Below are 20190 nucleotides of genomic sequence, written 5' to 3'. Positions count from 1 at the left end.
CAAGTCCATGTCTCTGTTCTATCAGATCATTTGGTTAGAACTCTACTGCTGGCCACTCACCTGTCTCCCTTGCTCAGTTCTCTTCGGCCAGGTAAAGGAAGGCATCCAGTGCTGAACCCGTTATACTCTCCCCAGATCTACCTGCTTTCCCCTCCCTGTCGTCCCAGATCCAACCTCTGGCTCCTCATCCCTTTATGTAAATTTCCACCTACCCGCCAGTCCTGTCAATTTCCCCAGGTCATGATTCTTTTAAAATGAACATGGAATCTAATTTTATTTTCAAAACATGAAACTAGCTCATCATTTAACTTCACCCTTTTAAAGTTTATTTTCCTGATTAACTGACCCCCTTTGGTATTAAAGCCAATCAGTTATATAAATCTTGGATCTTTTTTTAACTCATAAACGTAAATTCTGTTATCACAATCCATAACATGTTAATCTGGGTTGTGTAAACGGTTCATTTTTAAAAAATCCCACACACATCTTTTTAACACTGTTGCAAATGTCTCAGAAACTTCCTACACATCATTGTGCTTGCTTTCAGAAACAGCAGGCTAGGTAATGTGAATTAACCTTCCTGCTGAAGTTAACTAGAAACGATAGAAATATATAAATAAATATCAATATATATATACAAATATAAATATTATATATATATAATACACACTATACACACACATATATATATGAAAACACAAAACAACAACTGTTTGAAACATCTGAGTGCTAATAAGATAAATAAGGCAGTGGAGAATTATTGGGCTAGGATATGGAGAAAACTGAGACTAGGGAGGTGCATCTGTCTGCAGAAATGCCTTTTCTTTGGGAAGGCAGGAAGCAATTGAGAGGCTGAAAGGTTGGTCAGGGCTTTTGAGGGTCTCCTGGGAATAAGAGACAAGGTCTATCAAGAGAACTGTTTGGTGAACCACTTGTTTTGAATTGGCACCCCCCCCCCCCAAGGTCTGCACCTGAGGAGGAAGGATGATCTGGAAGTAGACAGGTTCTTACAGAGGCTGCAGCTCAGCTTTGACTCATCCCAATTCTTGAAATTGGATTAAGGTGATCCAGTGTTGCTAGTGCCTTCAAGCTCTTGTAAATCTTCTCTGGAAGAAGATATCATGCTGGTGTTTAGACAATTTCTACAAGTGATTTTGCAAAGACAATGTCCAGGGTGCACACACACACACACACATAAAACCCCACAAGAAACAAACAAAAAAAAGACTCCCCTAAAAACTAAAAAGCAAAACCAGACACATGATGAGACAACATGAACAAATATATAAGAAAAACACATATAACATCTTCTCTTGTTAGAGTTATGCATGCAGATTTAAAACTAAGAAATATAATGCTAAGCATGATCAAGGAGATAAAAGACATAATTAAGAATTTTGGCAGATTGGCGAGGATGTGGAGAAAAGGAAATCCTCGCGCACTGCTGGTGGGAATGTAACTTGGAGTATGGAGACTATGCATACATATAGTATTACTCAGCCACAAAAAAGAATGAAATCTTGCCATTTGTGACAACATGGATGGACCTAGAGGATATTATGCTAAGTGAAAATAAGCCAGACAAAGATAAATATTGCATGATTCCATTTATATGTGGAATCTAAAAAACAAAACAAATGAACAAACATAACAAAAAAGAAAGAGAGCTATAGATACAGGAAAAAAAAAAAAAAAAGGCCAGAAGTGAGGGGAGGAGGGAAGGAAAGATATAGATGAGGGGATGTAAGAGGTATAAACTTCCAGTTGCAGAATAAATGAACCAGGGGTATGAAATGTACAGTATGAGGAATATAGTCATTAACAATGTAATACCTTTGTATGGTGACATATCATAACTAGACTTATTGTGATCATTTTGAAATGTATAAAAATACCAAATCATTATATTGCATAACAGGAATTAACATAGTGTTGTAGGTCAATTATACTTCAAAAACAAAAGAGGGAGGGTATAGCTCTAGTGGTAGTATGCATGCTTAGCATGCATGAAGTCCTGGGTTCAGTCCCCACTACCTCCATTTAAATAAACAAGTAAGTAAGTAAATAAATAAACCTAATTACCCCCCCCAAATACTCATAGGAAAAGAGATCACATTTGTGGTTACCAGAAACGGGGGAGTAGGGGGAGGGGGAATTGGATGTAGGCAGTCAAACGCTACAAACTTTTAGTTATAAAATAAATAAGTATCAGAAATGTAATGTACAACATGATAAATATAATTAACATTGATGTATATTGTATATGAAAGTTCTTTAGAGAGTAAATCCTAAGAGTTCTCATCAGAAGAAAAAAAATTTTTTTTTCATTTTTTTAAACATTTTTTGAGTTATAGTCATTTTACAATGTGTCGAATTCCAGTGTAGAGCACAATTTTTCAGTTATACATGAACATACAAAAATTTTTTTTTCTATCTTTAACTTTGCATTTATATGAGATGATGAATGTCCAATAAGCTTATTAAGATAATCATTTCATGTTTATGTAAGTCAGAGATCATTATGCTGAACGCCTTAAACATGTACAGTGCTGTATGTCAAATATATCTCTCTCAATAAAACTGGAAGGAAAAAAGAATTTTGGCAGAGAGTTGAACCTTTTATTTTGAAATGGAAATTCTAGAACTGAAAACTATAACACCTGACACTAAGAATTCAAAGGATACGTTTAACAGCATACTAGACAAAGCTGAATAAAAAATTAATTAATTGGAAGCTAGATGAGAAAAAATATCCAGAATGAAGCATGGAAAACATAGAAGAAAGTCTAATAGACCAGAGGAAACAGTAAGAACGCTTAAGAGAATGGGATAGAAGCAACTTATGAAGGGATAATGGCTGAGATCTTTCCAAGACTGATGAAAGACACCAATCCATTTGTTCCGTAAGCTCTAAGAACCTAAATCAGGATAAGTAAGAAGGGCCTATCAGAGTAAAATGAAAAAGTACATTTTTACTATTAGATAAAACTAAAAGCTGAAAATCAAAGAGAATGAGATCTTAAAAACAGAAAAATACAGAATGCCTTCAAAAGGACAATAAATTGGATCTACAGCTCATTTCTTAATGGAAACAATGGAAGCCGGAAGACAATGGGATTCTTTATGGGGCTGAAAGAAAATAATCAACAACTTATTTTTCAATACTCAGAAAAAACACTCTAGTGAAGATGAAATAAATACATTTTCAGGTTAATATAAATCATGACACTTAATCACTAGCAGGCCACATTAATAGGATATTTTTCAAGCATAAGAAAATAATCCCAAATGGAAGGTCAGAGATGGAGGAAGGAATGAAGACCAATGAAAACGGTAAACATCAAGTAATACTGGCTGTATAGAAAAATAACAGGCTAGTGTTTGGGGGAGAGTTAAGCCCCTAAAGTCCTTGCCTACCTTTTGAGGGAAGAGAGTAAAATAATCAATTAATATTAGAATTTGTTATGAATGTGTACTGTAATCTCTGGGTACCTACTAAGAAATTATAAAAGAGTGAATAACTTTGAAACTAGTAGAGGAGCAGAGTTGAATAAAATAATTCTAACAGGGGCAAAGAAAGGAGAGAAAAAGGAACATAGAGTAGGTAGGACATATGGAAAGCAAGGTTAAGAAAAAGAAAAGAAAATAGTAGATTTTAAACTCAAATATTAAGATAATTTTGTTATATGTAAAATGACTAAATTTTCCCATTAAAAGACAAAATTTTCGGACCTATTTTGGATAATAACCAAAATTCAACTATATACTGCTTCCATAGAGGTAACTAAAATGTAGAGACAAAGACAGATAAAGAGTGGGAAAAGATATAACATACAACATTAACAAAGCAAAAAGCTAGTGTTGCTATGTCAAAATAAGACTAGATTTTAAAGCATTAGTAGGTATAGAGAGAGATACTTCATAGTGGTATAAAGTTTCACTCACAAGGAAGACATAATAACTCTACATTTGTATGCACTTGATAACTTGGCATTGAAATATACAAAGCAAAATTGATAGAACCAATTATTGTATTTTAGATTGCTTCTCTGTCTTCCTGGGGTCACAGAAGCTAGGCATTTTAGCCATCAGGACCCTCTCTCAGAAGTGTCTTACTTGGTTCACTTATGGAGCCGCTTTTAGACAGGGAGCCATCTTGGCTAACTCACTCCACTTGTATGTAAAGAAAGTATGTTGCAGATACTATCAGTGCCTTGCCCCATCTTAACAGGTACTCATTGTTTTCCTGCACAGGTACCCGGTAGCTTCCAATTGCAAGCACCTGAGACTAGACCTGGGGACTTTTTCTGGCTGCAGAGCCTGCTTCTGCATGTGGAGCATTCCAAAAGTGCCAGAGAGTGAATGCTCCCAGGAGCAACCCTCAAACAATGACTGGTGTGAGTCAGTGCATAAATACTTCCAACTCCCTTGCCCTTTAAGGATAAACTCGGAAGTGTCTGTTCTCTACTGTCTCCCAGAGATTTCCAGCAAGATTGATCTCCAGTTGCCTGAAGGGGTAACTGTCTTCGATACAGTACACTTTCCCCCTATCTTCCCTTTCTTGCCTGATTTCCCCACTCCCATACTGTTATTCCTTGAGATCATCTTCCAAATAAACTTATATTCAAATCCTTTTCTTAGAGTCTATATCCAGGGGAACTCAAACTCAGATAATAGCCCTTGTTTTAATGATAAGGATAGCACCAGTCCTTGCAAGGTTTCTTGGCTCTGAAGTGGTCTCCATTCTCTCACCCCATCCCCTTAACTCTGTCCTCAATCATAACCTCATGTGTGTCTTTCACTTGGACCATTCTGACAGTGGTTTCCCATTCCCGTAATTTCCCTCCTATTGCTTCTCCATGGGCAGCCTCAGTAACCTTCCTGTTAAGCAGAGAGCGCATTATTGCACACCTTCTACTGTGATATCTTCAGTGGCTTCCTATCACCTGTAGCATTAAGTCCCAACCCTCAGCTTGATGTGTAAAGTCCTCTGTGATCATTCCTAAATTCACCTTTCAGTCACTCCCATTCTCCACTGCCTTCTCCCCAAAATCTGTGCTCATTTCTCCACCATCTTCACTCCTGGGCACCAGTCCTCATGCCTCACCATTGTCCATTATGCTGTCTCCCACTTCCAGAAGTCACAGGTCCATGAGCCATCCTCCAAGGCTAGCTTAGATGACCTCTGTGAAGCCTTCCTGATCTCACATTCGTCTTTGACTCTCCTATAGTGCCTCAAACTTGGTGACTGCTGGTGGCTTTTTAACAGGTGACACTGAAATTCTTAAGAAGGAGAGCTCTTGGGTTCCCCTCATTGGACTGCCTGTAAGACAAACTTGCCACGTAACCTTGGGCTGGTCCCTTATCCTCCGTGACTCTTCACTATTACAACTGCACAGTAAGTACTTTTGACTAGAATCAGCGTTTCTCCAATGAAGAAAGGGGTGCGATTCTTCATTGTGCAGATTACTTTGTGCATTGTGGGACATTTAGCATCTCTGGCCCATGGCACCCAATGCCAGAGCATCCCTAATCATTGTTACAATGAAAAAAACTCTAACACATTTTCTAACACTCTAGGAGCATCTCCACTAGACTGGGCGATTCCTTAGAATCTTCTAAGCTCAGCTACACTTGGAATCCTCTGGTTGGTGTGTAGGGACCACTGATAGCCCAGAACCATGTAGAGGTCTGGCAGTGGGTCGATGATGGGGGAAAAGCTGGGACCAAACTGGAAATAACACTCAGGCCATGTCCTGGCACCTGAGGACAGAACTAGGGTCCAGTGTCCCAGCCTTCAAAGGAGCATAAACTCCTCGCTGGCTCTGGCTGGCCTCCCAATCTGAGTCTGCCCTGATTGCCTGGAGTCCAGACAGCAGGTGATGTTCCTGATGAAGAGTGGACGACCCATAGGACTTTACAGGTAGGGGCCAGCTGGGGCTAGCAGGGCAAGTGCTGGGGCTTGGCCAGTATCATGGGCTATTGGTGGAGCTGGAACAGCAAGTAAGCAAGTCAGTGTTCTTATGCAGGCCACCATAGGAGGTTGGGTGGGGTGAATGAGGGACAGCTGTGACTTGGGGAGAAGGAGAGGACTAGAGACTGACCATCAGGCATGTGGGCAGTGGCTACTGCTGTGACAGCAGCACTCCTACTGGGGGAGGCTGCAAACACACCTGGTTGTCTAGACTGGATGTGGGGGTGGAGTGAGGGCAGAGAAGGGTTGCAGTGTTAGTGAGAGATGAGAGATGGCAAGAGTGGATGAGACAGCTGCAGGGAGGCCTCTGCTGAGAGACAGTGTGTAGCTGTGGCTCCGGGAAGTGTTGCCCAATGTTGAGAGCTCAGGGTGAATTTTCAGAAGGTTCTGGGAACTGCTTCATTCATTGATTCAATGAGTTATCCATTCAACAAATATCTCTGGGGCTGGAATGAGACCACCTCAATCTTGTACGTGCTCTGGGATCATAGATCATCCGGTATGAGATGTCAGGGCTTTGGTGACTGATAAAGGAAGAACGTGGAAGGAGAAGAATTTGTCAATATTTATCCAGCAGGGTCCGGGGGAGGCTCCTCTGAATGGAGACAACTGGCCTCAAAAGGGCGAGGGAGGAGGAGGGCTGGAAAGGTACTGAGTCCCCAGATCTCATGTACACAACCACTTTGTGAATTAGAGGCTCATTTCTTCCATTTCACAGATGAACAGAGGCGCGTATTTGAGTTCAAAAGGGCGTTCCTTCAGGCTCACGCAGCTTGAGCAGCCCAAAGTATCTCCAGCTGCCCTTGCTCTAAGGTCTGCAGTCTGGATCTCAGGTAGTGGCTGCCAGAGCAGGAGGCAGCCACTGTGGCCACTGTGATCCTTCTGACAGCAACCTCTATCCCTGCAGTAATACCATCCATTGGTTTGCTGCAAGCCTGGTTATATGGCCAGCCTCCTGGAATCTGCTCATCCTTGGGCAAACTGATAAAACCAAATATTTGAGCTTTTCACACCAAGGACCAAGTCTTGGTGACTCCACTAAACACCCAAGAATGTTAGCTAACATGTTCTGATTGCTCAGTATGTGCCTGGCACTGAACTAAGCAATTCAGAAACATTAACTCACTCAGTCCTTACACTAACCTGGGAGGTAGGTACCACTGTTAGCCCCATTCTACAGATGATGAAACAGAGATATGGAGAGGCTGAAAATCTTGTCTGTAGTCTCCCAGCTGATAACTGGCAAATGAGGATTCAAATCCAGGCATGCCTGCTCCAGAGGCTCCAGAAGTCTGGTGAGGGGCTGCCTGAAGCAGCTTGTACCCCCCCCCCCACCCACTTGGAGTTAGGGACAGCTGGATTTGGGCCCCTACAGCCTGCAGTCAATTTCTGGCCACACCACCAATTAGCTATGTGACCTGAAACACGTCACTTACTCTCTCTGAATTCCCATTTTCTCCCTGGTTGAATGAAAGGGTTGAATGAACTTTATGATCCTGAGCTTGGTCCCAGCTCTGACATTTCAAGAGGCTTCATCAGGCTAAAATAAGCAGCAAGAGGCATGCTGCGGTTGGGAAAGGGCAGCCTGGGACGTGCGTGCGTGGAAGCCGGGAGGCTGCCGGTGGTGAGGGGGAGTAGAAGGCTAATTGCGAGTACATGAGCTCAGCTGGGGTCCACTTTCTCCGTTCCATGCCCACAGCTGGCTGTGAGTCATTAACAGGTCATCGGCCACAGCATGGCTGCTGGAGACAGGGCAGACTCTGAGCATGGACAGAAGACAAATCTAACCTGATCCCAGCCTTAGGGACCCCAGGGGCCCACGTGCTCTTCCAAGTTCCTGTCTAGAGGTTACTGCACTCCCGCTAGGAAGGTGCTCCATCTCTGTTTCCTGGCCCCTGGCTGGACACCTCCTCTGTGGCTGGGGTGAAACAGAGGCAGAAAAGACACAATCTCTGTTCTCAGGAAGCTCACGGGGGTGGGGAGGTGTATCCAGGTATGGGATGGGCCTAAGTCTCAGGCTTCTGAACTTGCCCGTCAGAGGGGCGGGGACTCAGAGACCAGGTGCTGCCGCCTTCCCCCCTACCACCCAGGCTCTGCAGGCCAGGTCTTTGCCAAGTAAGTCCAGGTGCCAAGTTCCTCCTTCCCAACCCCAGCCTCAGCCCTGAGGAGGAAGCTGTCAGAGGGGCATTAAGCTCAGGACAGACTCCTGCCAAGGAGTCCCGCTGTAGGAAAGTGGCCCAAAGTGGGTTCCAACCTGTGACCTCCTTGAGAAAGCTGGGCGGTGTGGGAGAGGTCAGGGCTGAGCTCCCATGACCTCGCTCTCATGACCCCGCTCTCCTGACCCCGCTGCGAGTGTCATTCCACACTGCACATCTGGTGCTGCTGGATGGATCAGAAGTGCGCTTTGCTGTATGTGCGTGTGCTGTGTGCATCTGTCACTAGGCTGAGCGCCTTGAGGACAGGCCCGTGGCTTATTGTCCACCTGGGGTCTGGCAGAGCCGGACTCAGATGCAGTTCTGGGACAAAGGTCAGACGTCTCCAGCCTTCTGCCCAGTTCATGCAATGCTCTATAGCAGTTGCCAGTCATTTTTCATTCATTCATTCATTCATTCATTCATCGCTTCCTTCATTCCGTGAAGTAATAGTATCTCTGAGAAGTACTCCTTTTGGTTCTGCTTAAACTCATCCTGAGAAGCTCACAGTCTTTTGGGGCAGCCCAGACCATATTGTGACCACCTGACCTTTAAAACCTTACTGTTGATGATTGGAAATCTGTCTTCCTAAGTTGACCTTCCACCTCTGGAGAACCAGCTTAACCCTCCCTTATATGGCAGTCCCCCGAGGGTTCAAGGCACGCTCATCTCCCCGTTCATCTTTCCCTCCTCCCCCCACCTTCCCTTTCTCCCTCATTTTCCCCTCCCTCCCTCCGTCCTGCCCTCTCTTCCTTCCCTCCCTCTTTAGACATTGATCAAACTTCTATTATTTGCCAGGAAGAAAATGAGGAGCAACAGCACATACAGCCCTGACCTCACAGCGCTCACAGTCTCGTTATGGAAACCCTTCGACCCAGCAATTCCATAGATAACTGTGAAGCTGCCTCTGGTAAGCGCCAACCTGAGACCAAACAAGGCAGAGCATATGAAAGTGGGACATAATCCACAGAGAGATCAGAAAAATAGCTGCTCTGAAGAAGGGGCAGGGCTGACTAGCTAAGGAGGAGCAGGAAAGTTGCCAGTGGGGGACACAAGGCCCTGGTGGGAGCGTGGGACTCCCGGGGTGCCTGGGGCTTACATTCCTGAGGCTTAACATCCTTGTGGCAATTCCTCGTGTGATGGGGTTTCTGGACCCCTCCCAACACTGTCACTCTGTAATTGTCCCCTTGAGAGGGTGACGCCCATGTCTACAGCCACTGCTCCTGGAAGGCCTGGCCAGCTTAGGGTCCGGGGTGCCCCTCTCTCGGGCTGCTGCTTGCCCGGGGTGACAAGTCTCCTGCCAGGGATGCTCATCTGAACCCATCTTCCGTGTGGCCTCCCCCCACCTGTGCCTGAGCTGTTGAGTGTCTGGCCTCCCATCCGAGTCCTTGCCTTGGCCCTGCGAATGTTCATCTCTGTGATAAGGCCTGTTCACTCCAGCCGGCAGGGTCTGTTCTGAGTCTGGACTCTGCTGCTGGCTGCGATGCCCAGGGCTGTATCCCTGGTGAGTGTGACCAGCACGGAGTCTGCATGTTCTGGACAAGGTGCTGGGAGATGAGGTCTCTGAGCATATGGGGAGGAGGGGAAGGGCAAGGGTCCTGAGAGCCTGGGAGGGGACTGTGGCGGGGCATCTGTCCTGAGGCTCCAGAAGGACATTCCTGGGGCCTGAGGCTGATTTATGCTGGGGTGGTGCTGTTTTGTGATCTCTGACCCCTGTCTTGTGTCTGTCCCCAGCCCCTCATCAGTACAGACCAGCTGCTCTTGCACTCATGCCTGTGTAGTGGGCACTTGTTTGTCTCCACGTGTAGAGTGTGTGAGCCTGTGTGAGTCGTCCTTGCTGTTGGCTGGCACCACCTTTTGCCGTTAGTCACTCAGGGGTGGCCACGTCACCAGAGACTTGGAAGAGTCCCCACCTGACCTGCCTTGCCTAACAGCCACATCGGGTGGCTCCATCTGCCCTCCTACCCTCCTACCAGCCCACAGGTAACACTGCCACTGGTGCCACCCTCCCAGCCCCCTCCTCACCTCATCACTTCCCCTGTCACCCCTCCTCATCCTTTCAGACCTGAACTCCTCCACAGCGTGCAGGGTCTAAGAAGTCACAGACCACGTGGGATTTATCATAGTGTTTTCAGAGGCTAAAACCCAATACATCTTTGCAAATGAATAAAACAGTAACCTCTCTGGGTTTCATATTTCTTATCTGTAAAATGAAAATAATACTATTTGACACAAAGGTTCTGAAGAGGGAAGTAGATGATGAATGTGAATTTCCTGTCACTGTGTAGACATATAACAGATGCTCCAGAAACAGCTCTCATGTTCCTGCCCTTTAATGTTTATGGATACAGAGTCCTTTCTGTTTAAATCCTTTCTGTTTAAAGATATTGTATGTTTTAGGAGTCCTTTTGGCCCCACAGCATGACTGGCTTCTTGTGGCTCCGGTCTCTGCTGGAATGTTACCTCCTCATGGAGACCTTCTCTGACAATCCCATCTAAACAGCCCCAGCCCCCAACACTCCACTCCAAAAGTTGTCTTATCACAACCTGAACTTTATTTGTTTGTGACTTATTGCTCATCTGTCACTCCCTCCCTAGAATGTGAGCACCACGAGGGCAGAGACCTCGGCTGACTTTTCCATTCTTGGAGCCCCTAGTACCCAGATCCGCGCCTGGCACAGCAGTGATCCAGGAGTTTCCGAGGCCAAGGCTGTGAAGTCTCTAGGCGACAAATGCCATTGTGTGTGTGTGTGTGTGTGTGTGTGTGTGTCTGTGTGTCTGTGTGTTTGGGATAGAGGATGGTGAGGACATCCCAGGGCTGGGGGACCAGGCGGAGACTCCTGTGCTCCCCCTCCATGCTCCCTGAGGGCAATCGGGAACAATGGTCTCTCTAGGGCTGCCTGGGGGGTGTAAGGGAGGGGGCGGCACCTTCTTTGCCTGGTGACCCCTGAGCACAGTCCATCTGCCAGGAAAGAGGGCCTGGGCTGCTTCTACTGCTCCCTCACTTCGGAAGGACTCTCCCCGCTGCCCTAAGCTAGGACCCGAGGCCCAGGCCTGCCTCTTATTGGTGCAGCTTTCTTCCTTATGTGGCATCTGCTTCTCTCCTCACCCTTGCCTTCTTGTCACCAGAGCCTGACAGCCCCCTCCACCTGCATTCTCTTTTGTCACCAAATCCTCACACTTCCAGTTTTAGGGGTGATGTGAGGTTCCATGTGTCTCCTGTAGTGGGGTCTGCTACCCGCCTTGGGCTTCCTGGTGCTCAGTGCCCAACCCTGCCACTCTGGCCCTCATCCTGGGCGTAGTGAGAAGGATTCCACAGAAAGGCTGCCAGAGGCTCCCACCCACACCTGTGGCCCCTCCCACTGGGGAAGAGGACTCTGTCACCACTTGTCCCCTCTCCCCCCAGCTGAGGGGGCCCAGCATCAGACAAGCCTACCTGACTTCTGGCTAGGGCGGGCAGGTGGTGCAGGGAGAGCTTGCGTGGACCCAGCTTTGGACCGAGGTGGGGTTACCTGGTGTTGAAAGGACTCCCCTCTACTAGCTCCAGCCCCCGGCCCTGTGACCCCTTGGGCCTGTTCCCTGTACCTGGGCAGCCCACAATCACTGCCTCATCCTCAGAGCTATCAGCCTCCCCAGTTCTAGAGCTCCCAGCTCTGGCAGGGCCTCAGAATGTTTGCACAGGGGATTTCAGAGGTTTGTGAAGTGTGCTCTGTGGAGTGCCCTGGAGCTGACCTCTGCATGTGTCTGTGTACACAGGCACCCATGTGTGTGACGGACCAAACACTGGGGCTCTGGGCCCCCGCTCCTGTGCTGACCATAGAACCCCAGACTTTTTCTGTTACCAGATAAGTTACTACTAAAAGGATCTATTATTTTAAAAAAAAAAAGTTTTAAAAACCATGAGAACTAAACAAAATTAATTTTACATGTGGGGAAACTGAGGCCCAGGGAGCGAACGGGATTCTCAAGGTCACAGTGGGGTCAGTGGCAGGGCTGGTGCCAAACCAGACTGCCTGGCTCATAGGCTGATGTTTTTGCCAAGACTAGGCCAAAATGTCCCTCTCAGGAGGTGGCAGGTGGGGGTGGAGTGCCAAGAAAGGCTTGTCTAGAGAAGCAGGTTAAGGTCACAGCTTCCCCACCCCATGGGCCCCGTGAAGCGCCTGGGAGCACAGTTGCATCAGAAAGGTCACTCAGTCCTTAACTGGAAGCTTGAGGTTTGGGAGTGGAAAGAGGCAGGGTGATGGCGGCAGAGTGGAGTAGAGGTGAAGGACAGGGGCTCATCCTCTAGGTCACTCACACTCCTTCCCCCAGTTAAAGCACCAAATGCCCTCCTGTCAGTTTGAGACTGTCTGCATTCCCCCATGGCCACTCTGACAGTCCACAGGAGGAACGAGAAGGCTGCTCCACAGGCACCCCACTACAGCCCCTGTCCCTTTGGAAGCAGCACCCCTTCCCAAGCACCTAACTCCCAAGCAGAGGGAGCCAGTGGCAGGCATACAGGGGGCTGTGTGGCCCTGAGGTGATGACTTCTGGGCGAGAAGGCTGTGAAGAAGGGGGCTCGGATTTCTATCTCAGGAGTCCTGTGAACAACCCCCTACTGGCGACAGCAGAAATGGCACAGTAGGGGGCTCTGTGGCATCCACTGTGTCTCCTCCCAGTGTCCAGATGGGCATCTGGGAAAAATGCATGAATAGATGTGTCCATCTTCCCCCAACCCCTTCAAAATCACCAGTCTCCCCCCCCTCATCCCCACACCCCTGTCCTTTAGAGACTACAAGGACTGAGTTATTCTTAGTAGGTTTCATTCATCAAAGCTTGACAAATGGTGTCCTGGGAGGAATGCCTGGGCACAGCCTAGAGCCAGAGGGGTGGAGTGGGGTGCAAAGGCCCCATATGAGGGGAGAATCCAATGCCTTAAAGGAGCCCCAGTTTGAGAAGCGACACTGCCCTCCTCTCAAGGGAGCCCCAGTCTGAGGGGAGACACAGCCCTGGCCTCAGGGAACCCCGGTCTGAGGGGAGACACAGCCCTGGCCTCAGGGAGCTCCTTGCGATGGAGGATAGTACTCCTACACCCCACACCCTTGTCCCTCAGTGAGATCCCAGTTTTAAAGGAGAGATCCAATATCCTGCCCCCAAGGAACCTCTAGTCTCATGGCAGAAAAATACCTGTCATCCCTGCTGGAAAAGATATGGTGCCTGCCCAAGGCACAGACTGATACTCAAGATGAAAAAAGGGGGTATCAGAGGGGTTTCCAGAAGCATATACAGCCCCCACTGCCACCACATGTGGGAAGCACAAAGAAAAGCTCGGAGGGACGCTCACCTTGGCACGCCTACTGAGAAACGTGCAAAAACTACAAAGGCGTAATAGTGAAGATTGAGAGCCTAGAAAATGAGGAAAAGCGTAAAGGGCCAGGCCAGATGGGCTAGTCTAAATCAAAGTCTCAAACTCAAATGTCTTTGGGGACCTAGTCTGGCCACAATGGCCTTTGCCAATGGGAAGGGCAGCCCGCATTGTCTGTGGGCTCTCACATTCAATATAAAAACCACATACTCACTGAAGGCCAAACAAAACCTCACTAAAGATTAAATTTGGCCCAAGGCCATGAGTTTGTAATCCCTTGGATATCAGGAAAGAATTCCTGATAGAGGAGAGGTTTGAGCCTAGTTTGGATAAAGAAGCTGACAGCCAAGTTGCTCCCCTCAAGTCCTGGCCACCAGGCTTGGCTTCTGTGTCTTCAGCGCCTCCTCCCACCCTTCCTGGGATGGGAGACTCAAGCCACTCCTCTCCAGCTCCCTTGTGACCAACAGTCACAGCTGGTCGGCTGCCAGGGCTCCAGGTCTGTGATGAGGGTATCACCTTTCTTTGCAGGAAGGTAGTTCCCCTGTAAAGGGAAGGAGCCTGTCAGGCTCCTTAAATGTGCTGATTTGAAAGTTCTGGCTGGGTGGTTTTCCCTGAGAGCCTTTACTTTTCTGAACTTCATGTGCAAAATGGGATACTGTTGCCCTGGTGCCCTATTCACCCCTCCCCTAGAAAGTTAACTTTCCAATAGGCCTCTCAGTGTCAGTGGAAGGGTCCTGCCCCCTCCCTACTCTCCCAGTCCTTTCCAGCAGAGATCTCAAAGACTGTAGGTTTATAGTTCTCCAAATCCCGCATCTCCCTTCTCCCTACCCAAAGTGGTGTCTCATTGCTCTTTCCTGGGACCAAGGGGCAGCCCTGGAGGGCGGCAAGAGCAAGCGGTGGGCGGGGCCGACGCGTGCGCTCCTGGGGACCAGAGACCCGGAACGGGTTCCGGGACCCGGGAGGGGAGACCTAATTACGGCGTTGTCCTAGAACTGCTGAGCGCCGCGGATGAGAGCGGCGGTGGGTAATTAGAACGCATTAGCCGTTCCCCCTGCAATCCTGTAATTTCTCCGCACGCTCCGGGTGTATTGTAGAAGGTGAAGCGTTGCGGACTCGGCTCTGAGTCAGACTCTCGGAAGCCCGGGTGGGGACGCAGGGGGCGGCAGAGGCCGCCGACGATGGACTCCTGCCACAGGAGGCGCAGGCGCCTTCCTCTGGCACCAAGTCACCAGTCCCGGGGCTACTCGCAGTGCATCCCCACTTCGGTGGACAGAGGAGGGCCGGGCCTGGGGCGGGGCAAGGAGGGGGCGTGGCCCGCGCCTCCTACGGCCTCGAGGGGACGCTCCTCTGTCCTGCGGCTCTTCCCCGGGCTTCGAGATGGGTCCCCTGCAACCAGCCATGTGGCGGGCTCCCTGCGCGCAGGTGGACTGAAAGACAGGCAGGATCAACGCGCGAGGCAGTGACCTACCCACCCACCTCCCCCATTCTCTAGAGACGTGCAACAGACCTAGGGCAGCGAGAGAAGAAAAAGTCAGAGATATCAGAAGGAAGTGGGAACACTTGTTCTAGCCGAGTCCTGAAATCAATTCTAGGGGAGCAGGGAGCAGCCAACAGGGGACTGAGGCTGGGAGGGGAGTTTATTTATTAGCCAGATTAGCCAGCATTAATAGGGGAGCGGTGGTGGCCGCGGCGGCGGGGACATAGCTGGCATAGCTGGCATAGCGGCGGGGCCTCCCGCGGCGCGGGGCTCAGGCGGCTTCAAAGGGGCTTAAAGAGGCCCGTGGTGGCACTGCCACGGCCCCGCGGGGGAGGGCGTGGGCGCGGGCGGCGGGGGAGAAGGCGGCCATTGTGCACCGAGGGATTAGGGATCTGGCCTGGAAGGAATTTTAAACTGCTGCGAGCCGGCGCCCCAGGACTCCCCTCCTGCCCCTCTACAGCTCCATGAGCAGGAGCACGCTCAGATGTTTACCTGCATTTCCGTGTCTGAGGGTCCTCCCTCCTCCCTCGGACTGGAGGCATCTAGGGTTGTCAGATTGGGGAAATAACAATACAGGATATCTAGTTAAAATTAAATTTAAAATAAGCAATGAATACTTTTGTTAAGTATAAGTATGCCCCATATGTTGTATGGGATATACTTATACTAAAATACTATTCCTTGTTTATCTGAAATTCAAATTTAACTAGACGTCTTGTTTTATTTTCTTTTGTTTTTCAGCAGCCCTGGAGTCACCAAAATGTCTAATCTTGTGTCTGCAACAGATTGCGAGATCCCCAGAACTCAGCAGGGCTCTGTGACTCTACTTTCAGACTGTAAGTTTCCGAAAGTTGGATATTGTGTTTTACCCTACAGAACAGAGCTCTGATGGTAGAGTACATGTCTTCATCAGAGATAGGAGCTTCCTGAGGACGGAGGCTGGATTTCAGATTGGAGCTGGGAAGTCGATGTCTGTCCCTTTCATCACATCGGATGTTCCTGAGGCAGAGTCTGTGTGCTTCCTGGACGGCAAGTCTGTCTCCTTTCCTTCGCAGGCTGATGGAGGCCCCACCCCCTATTGGTGTGGTTTCCTGCCTACAGGGGGCGCTAGGGGCCCAGAGGACTGATTTCCAATGGATGGGTCCTGTTTCTTGGTACTCAAGGCGCGGGTCCTCCGCGGTTTAGGCATCTGAGGATTTGGTGGGTAGGGACCCCATCCTGTGAGGCTTTTGACCTAGACTTGGCCCCTGTCTGGCAGTCAAGGCCAGGCCTGCCTCGTCAGAATCTGTGGCCAGCATGTGGGAGAATCTCCAAGTTTGGTTACCCACAGTTTATTCCAGGAAGGGACAGTGTGGCCCTTGGTACAGAATGGCCTTGCCCACCTCCTCTCTCCCCATAACCATGGCAGCCAAACCTCCGTCCTCCATGAACCTCACAAACCCCACTGTCCAGCCTTTGTGTGCGTGTGCTGTTCTCCGTGGCTGAAGCACCCTCTCTTTCTGTCCTTGAGGACAGCTGAAGTCTCACCAGGTCTCCTGGATACTCTGGCTTTCAGCAGGGTGGGTATGGCCAAGTCATCTGCTTGGGCCTCGGGGTCTTGTGATGAAAGGACACCTCCATTCACTCCCTCCTTCCTCACTAACCTGGGCCATAGGGGCCACAGAGGGGACAAAGGTTGGGGTGGGGAGAGATGGGAAGGTGGGGGGAGTGTAGCTGGAGGGGAAGCAAGAGGAAGCCTCCAGCCACCATCTACTCCCCTTCTGTCCCCACTGTAGCCCCTTCCCAAATCCCCTCATCCTCCCGGAGCCGCTGAACTCTTTTCCCTTGAAGCTGAGGGAAGCCCGGGAGAAGCCCTTTCCCACGGTCACAGCCTCAACAACCCCCACTCCCTGATCCTTTGGCCACAACCACCTCAGCCTGTGCAGGGCGCAGGCCTGGCCTACTCTGTCCCTGCGGGGCCCCCTCCTGGGGCCAGGGCGCCTGCTTCCGTGAGTGGCATCATCACCCCACTCCTCAGGCCGCCCAGTCATCAGGTCAGCAATTAGTTACTTCCTCTCCGCTGCATGAGGCCACTGAACGTCACAGCCCCTCCCCCCTGCCAGCCGGGGCGGCGAGAGTGCTGGAGGGGTGCCCCCCACACTTTGTAGTCAATGCCAAGTCCTGGCATGACCCACCCCCCACCAGCCTACTGAGCGCTGGGGTATTGAGCCTCCCATCTGGGAAGCCAGGCACTCCCTGTACTCCTAGGGGCGGGAGAAGCCATGCTGCCGTCTCCTCCCCCATCCCTCCCCTTCCCATGTCACCCCATCCCATTGGGTAAGGACACTCCCGCTGCCTGGGTGGGGCAATGCCAGCTCAAGGGCACCGTGGCCCTGAGCAATTGGGGCTGGGCCTGAGCCTCAGGTGTCTCTGTCCCCAGTCATAGGCGGTTTTCACCAGGCTCTCACCTGGAGCCTGGGAGTCTGTGCACTGAGGATGGTGGCAGTGACCTGGTAAGGGGGGAGAAATGGGTGGACTCTACAGACATCCAAACATGCAGAGGACAGGCTCTTTGTGAATGCCCACAGGGGCTCACACACCTGCACCTGGGCATGCTCACAGATCCAACCTGGGCAAACCCACCTGGAGGTACCCCACATGCCCAGACACCCTCTCTTCCTGCTGTGTGCACACAGACCCTCTGACATCCTCACAGACAGCATGCTCACCACCGCAGCAAACCAAAACCAGGACACCACAGAGGAGCCCAGGAGAGTGAAACGAGAGACTGGCCAAAACCCTCCCCGCCTCATCCTACCCCACGGGCTGGAGGTCTTCCTGGGGAAGATTGGGAAGGGTATCTGGTGGGAAGGAACGGCTGTGGTCTGAGTTTGGAGGAGGGGGGCAGGGTGTGGATTTCCAGAGAGAATTAAAAAATTCCAACAAATGTAAACAAATGTGTATAATCTTAGGCAGATCATTTAACTCCTTAGGGCCTCAGTGATAGTATCTATAAAATGGAGATGATGAGAACACCTTTTAAACTTAGTTGGGAAGTTTAAGAGGTAATTGGCTGAGAGCAGGCCCCACTGACATAACTATTGAGGAGACCCTCCCAATGTCCTGTCTTTGGGTGGTGGGTTTGCCTACAAGTAGTGCCCTGAGAAGAGAAGCAGCCTTCATCCTGGGCCTTACCTGACCATGTGCTCACCGCTGGCTTTCTCCACTTCCTGGGGTCCAGCCCCGGCCAGGTGTTAGGGGTGATTGGGCACTGCTCCGGATCGGCCTGGAGACTGGGCCTGGGAGCGGGGCTTGGGAGGGCCTGGCTGCTGCCCCACCTCTACCAGACAGGCACAACAGGTAGCCTGTAGCCCAGTGCTGGCTTCCAGCCCCCGAGGGGATGAGTCAGCCAGCACCGCCCATCCAGGCAAACTGGGTGCAGGGGATGGGAGCTTGGGTGGAGGGGCCTTCTAGGAAAGTTCCTGGAAGAGGACCTGGGAACGACGCTGCCGCCTAGAGCCACCACCTCGGCCTACAGGTCTGCACCCAGCTTAGCAAACACCCTTGACCTTGCTTTTCACAGCTCGCCCTCTGCCCTCCAGATTCATGGGGCCACCCCAGCTGGGAGTGGGGAGCCAGGCCTGCGGCCATTGCTGCCTAGCCACCCTTCTCAGCCCTTCCAGAAGGGAGTCCAAGCCATGGACACAGGGGCACACATACACACGTGCTCTTGTAGGAGATTTGCAGACACAGAGATATAGAGACACACAAGGAAGAAGGTCACGTGATGATGGAGGCAGGGATTGGAATGATGCAACTACAAGCCAAGGAACACCAATGATTGCCAGCAAAAACCAGAAGCTAAGAGAGCACCTGGAACAGAATCTTCCTAGAGTCTCCAGGAGGAACCAACCTTGCTGACACCTTGATTTCAGACTCTGGCCTCCTTAATGTGAGAGAAGAAATTTCTGTTGTTTTAAGACCCTGGGTCTGTGGTAATTTGTTACGGCTGCCCCAGGAAATGAATATAAGCACACACACTCACATGCTTATGCAGACTCTAAGTGCAGTGGTGTGGTTTGTGGAGTTCCTTTGTTTGTCTTCCTTCTCCTGTGACTGGTCCAGTGGATGCAGAAAAGTTCATGGTGCCAGGCAGGAGCTCAGTAATTTTTAATCCCTCCCTTCCTTCCTGGAGTTCTTAACAAGGCATCCTCCTTAAAATCTGTTCTAAGGAATGGGTGGCCATGGTTATGTGCACCAAAAGGCATGTCTGAAAATGATGAAGCTGCTTTAATGCTATCAATTAAAAATTGAAAACAAACCAACGTGTCCATCAACAGCAGAACAGATAAATCAATTGTGGCACAGCAACTCAGTGGAAGGCAACTCAGCCACGAAAAAGGAAAAAAAAAACTAATGCAGCAGAAACGATATGGATGACCCTCACACATGTCGTGTTGAATAAACTGAGCCAGGCACAAAGCGTACATGCTGTTGGAGACCATTGGTATGAGATTCAAGAAGCAAAGCCAGTCTGTGGTGATACGAGTCAAAATAGTGGTTACTTCTATCCTGGGGGATGGACTGACTGGGAGAGCCTTGAGGCAGTTTCCCGGGCTGCTGAAATCCTGTGCTGGATCTGGGTGGTGATGACATGGGCATACACACATGCACAAATTTATCAAGCAGTACTCTTAAGATTTGTGTAATCTGATGCACAGATCTTACACCACAATAAAAAGTAAATTAAAAAAACTTTCCAGGAAGTCAAAGACCAGAAGCCACCGGATAGCATCTTTTGTGGGTAGTTGGCTGCAAAGCCTGCCTTGTCCCTCGTGCCTCACTGGTATCTTCAGGCCTGGGGCCACTCGTGTGGCTGACTTCCCAGGGTATTTGTTGACTGTAAACATTGAGCTGGGGGCTGCCTGGAGAGGCCCTGGGGTGTCACGGCAGCCCAGACTCTCCAGAGATGACCCATCTCTGGGTGAGAATGGGTGTGCAAAGGATCCCACTGCAATCTATTTCCCCAGTTAAAGGCCAAAATATCATGATTTCTTCCACAAAAAGCCCACATTGAAGATCTACCTTTAATTTAGCTTTTGCTGTCTGCCAGGCAAACTCAGTACCTGTGAGGGAAGAGACAGTGCTGCCATTTCACAGACAAGAAAACTGAAGTTCCAGGATGTTGAGCAAAGTCCCAAGGTCACACAGGAAGCTCAACAGA

The 20190-nt window shown here is 49.6% G+C and overlaps 1 protein-coding gene and 1 long non-coding RNA gene across 2 annotated transcripts in view; one reads left to right on the top strand and one right to left on the bottom strand.

The window, feature by feature from the left end:
* The window catches only part of LOC141574240 (uncharacterized), a 56440-nt gene extending 52047 nt beyond the window's left edge, over nt 1–4393 (top strand). The window contains exon 4 of the long non-coding RNA XR_012501151.1: nt 4255–4393. This is a non-coding gene — a long non-coding RNA (uncharacterized LOC141574240). The remainder of the gene's footprint in view (nt 1–4254) is intronic.
* Nucleotides 4394–14483: 10090 nt separating this feature from the next.
* On the bottom strand, nt 14484–17429 carry LOC105083913 (uncharacterized protein LINC03040). Its single transcript, XM_074349071.1, is given in 5 exon segments — nt 14484–14555; nt 14557–14628; nt 14631–14724; nt 16478–16563; nt 16566–17429. Coding segments are annotated over 5 exon segments (366 nt in total). The 5' UTR covers nt 16608–17429.
* Nucleotides 17430–20190: the final 2761 nt, after the last annotated feature.

The sequence above is a fragment of the Camelus bactrianus genome, chromosome 20, assembly GCF_048773025.1.
Source record: "Camelus bactrianus isolate YW-2024 breed Bactrian camel chromosome 20, ASM4877302v1, whole genome shotgun sequence".
In the NCBI taxonomy this organism is placed as follows: Eukaryota; Metazoa; Chordata; class Mammalia; order Artiodactyla; family Camelidae; genus Camelus; species Camelus bactrianus.
The sequence above is the reverse complement of the archived record's forward strand: the minus strand, read 5'-3'. Positions and strand labels throughout refer to the sequence as shown.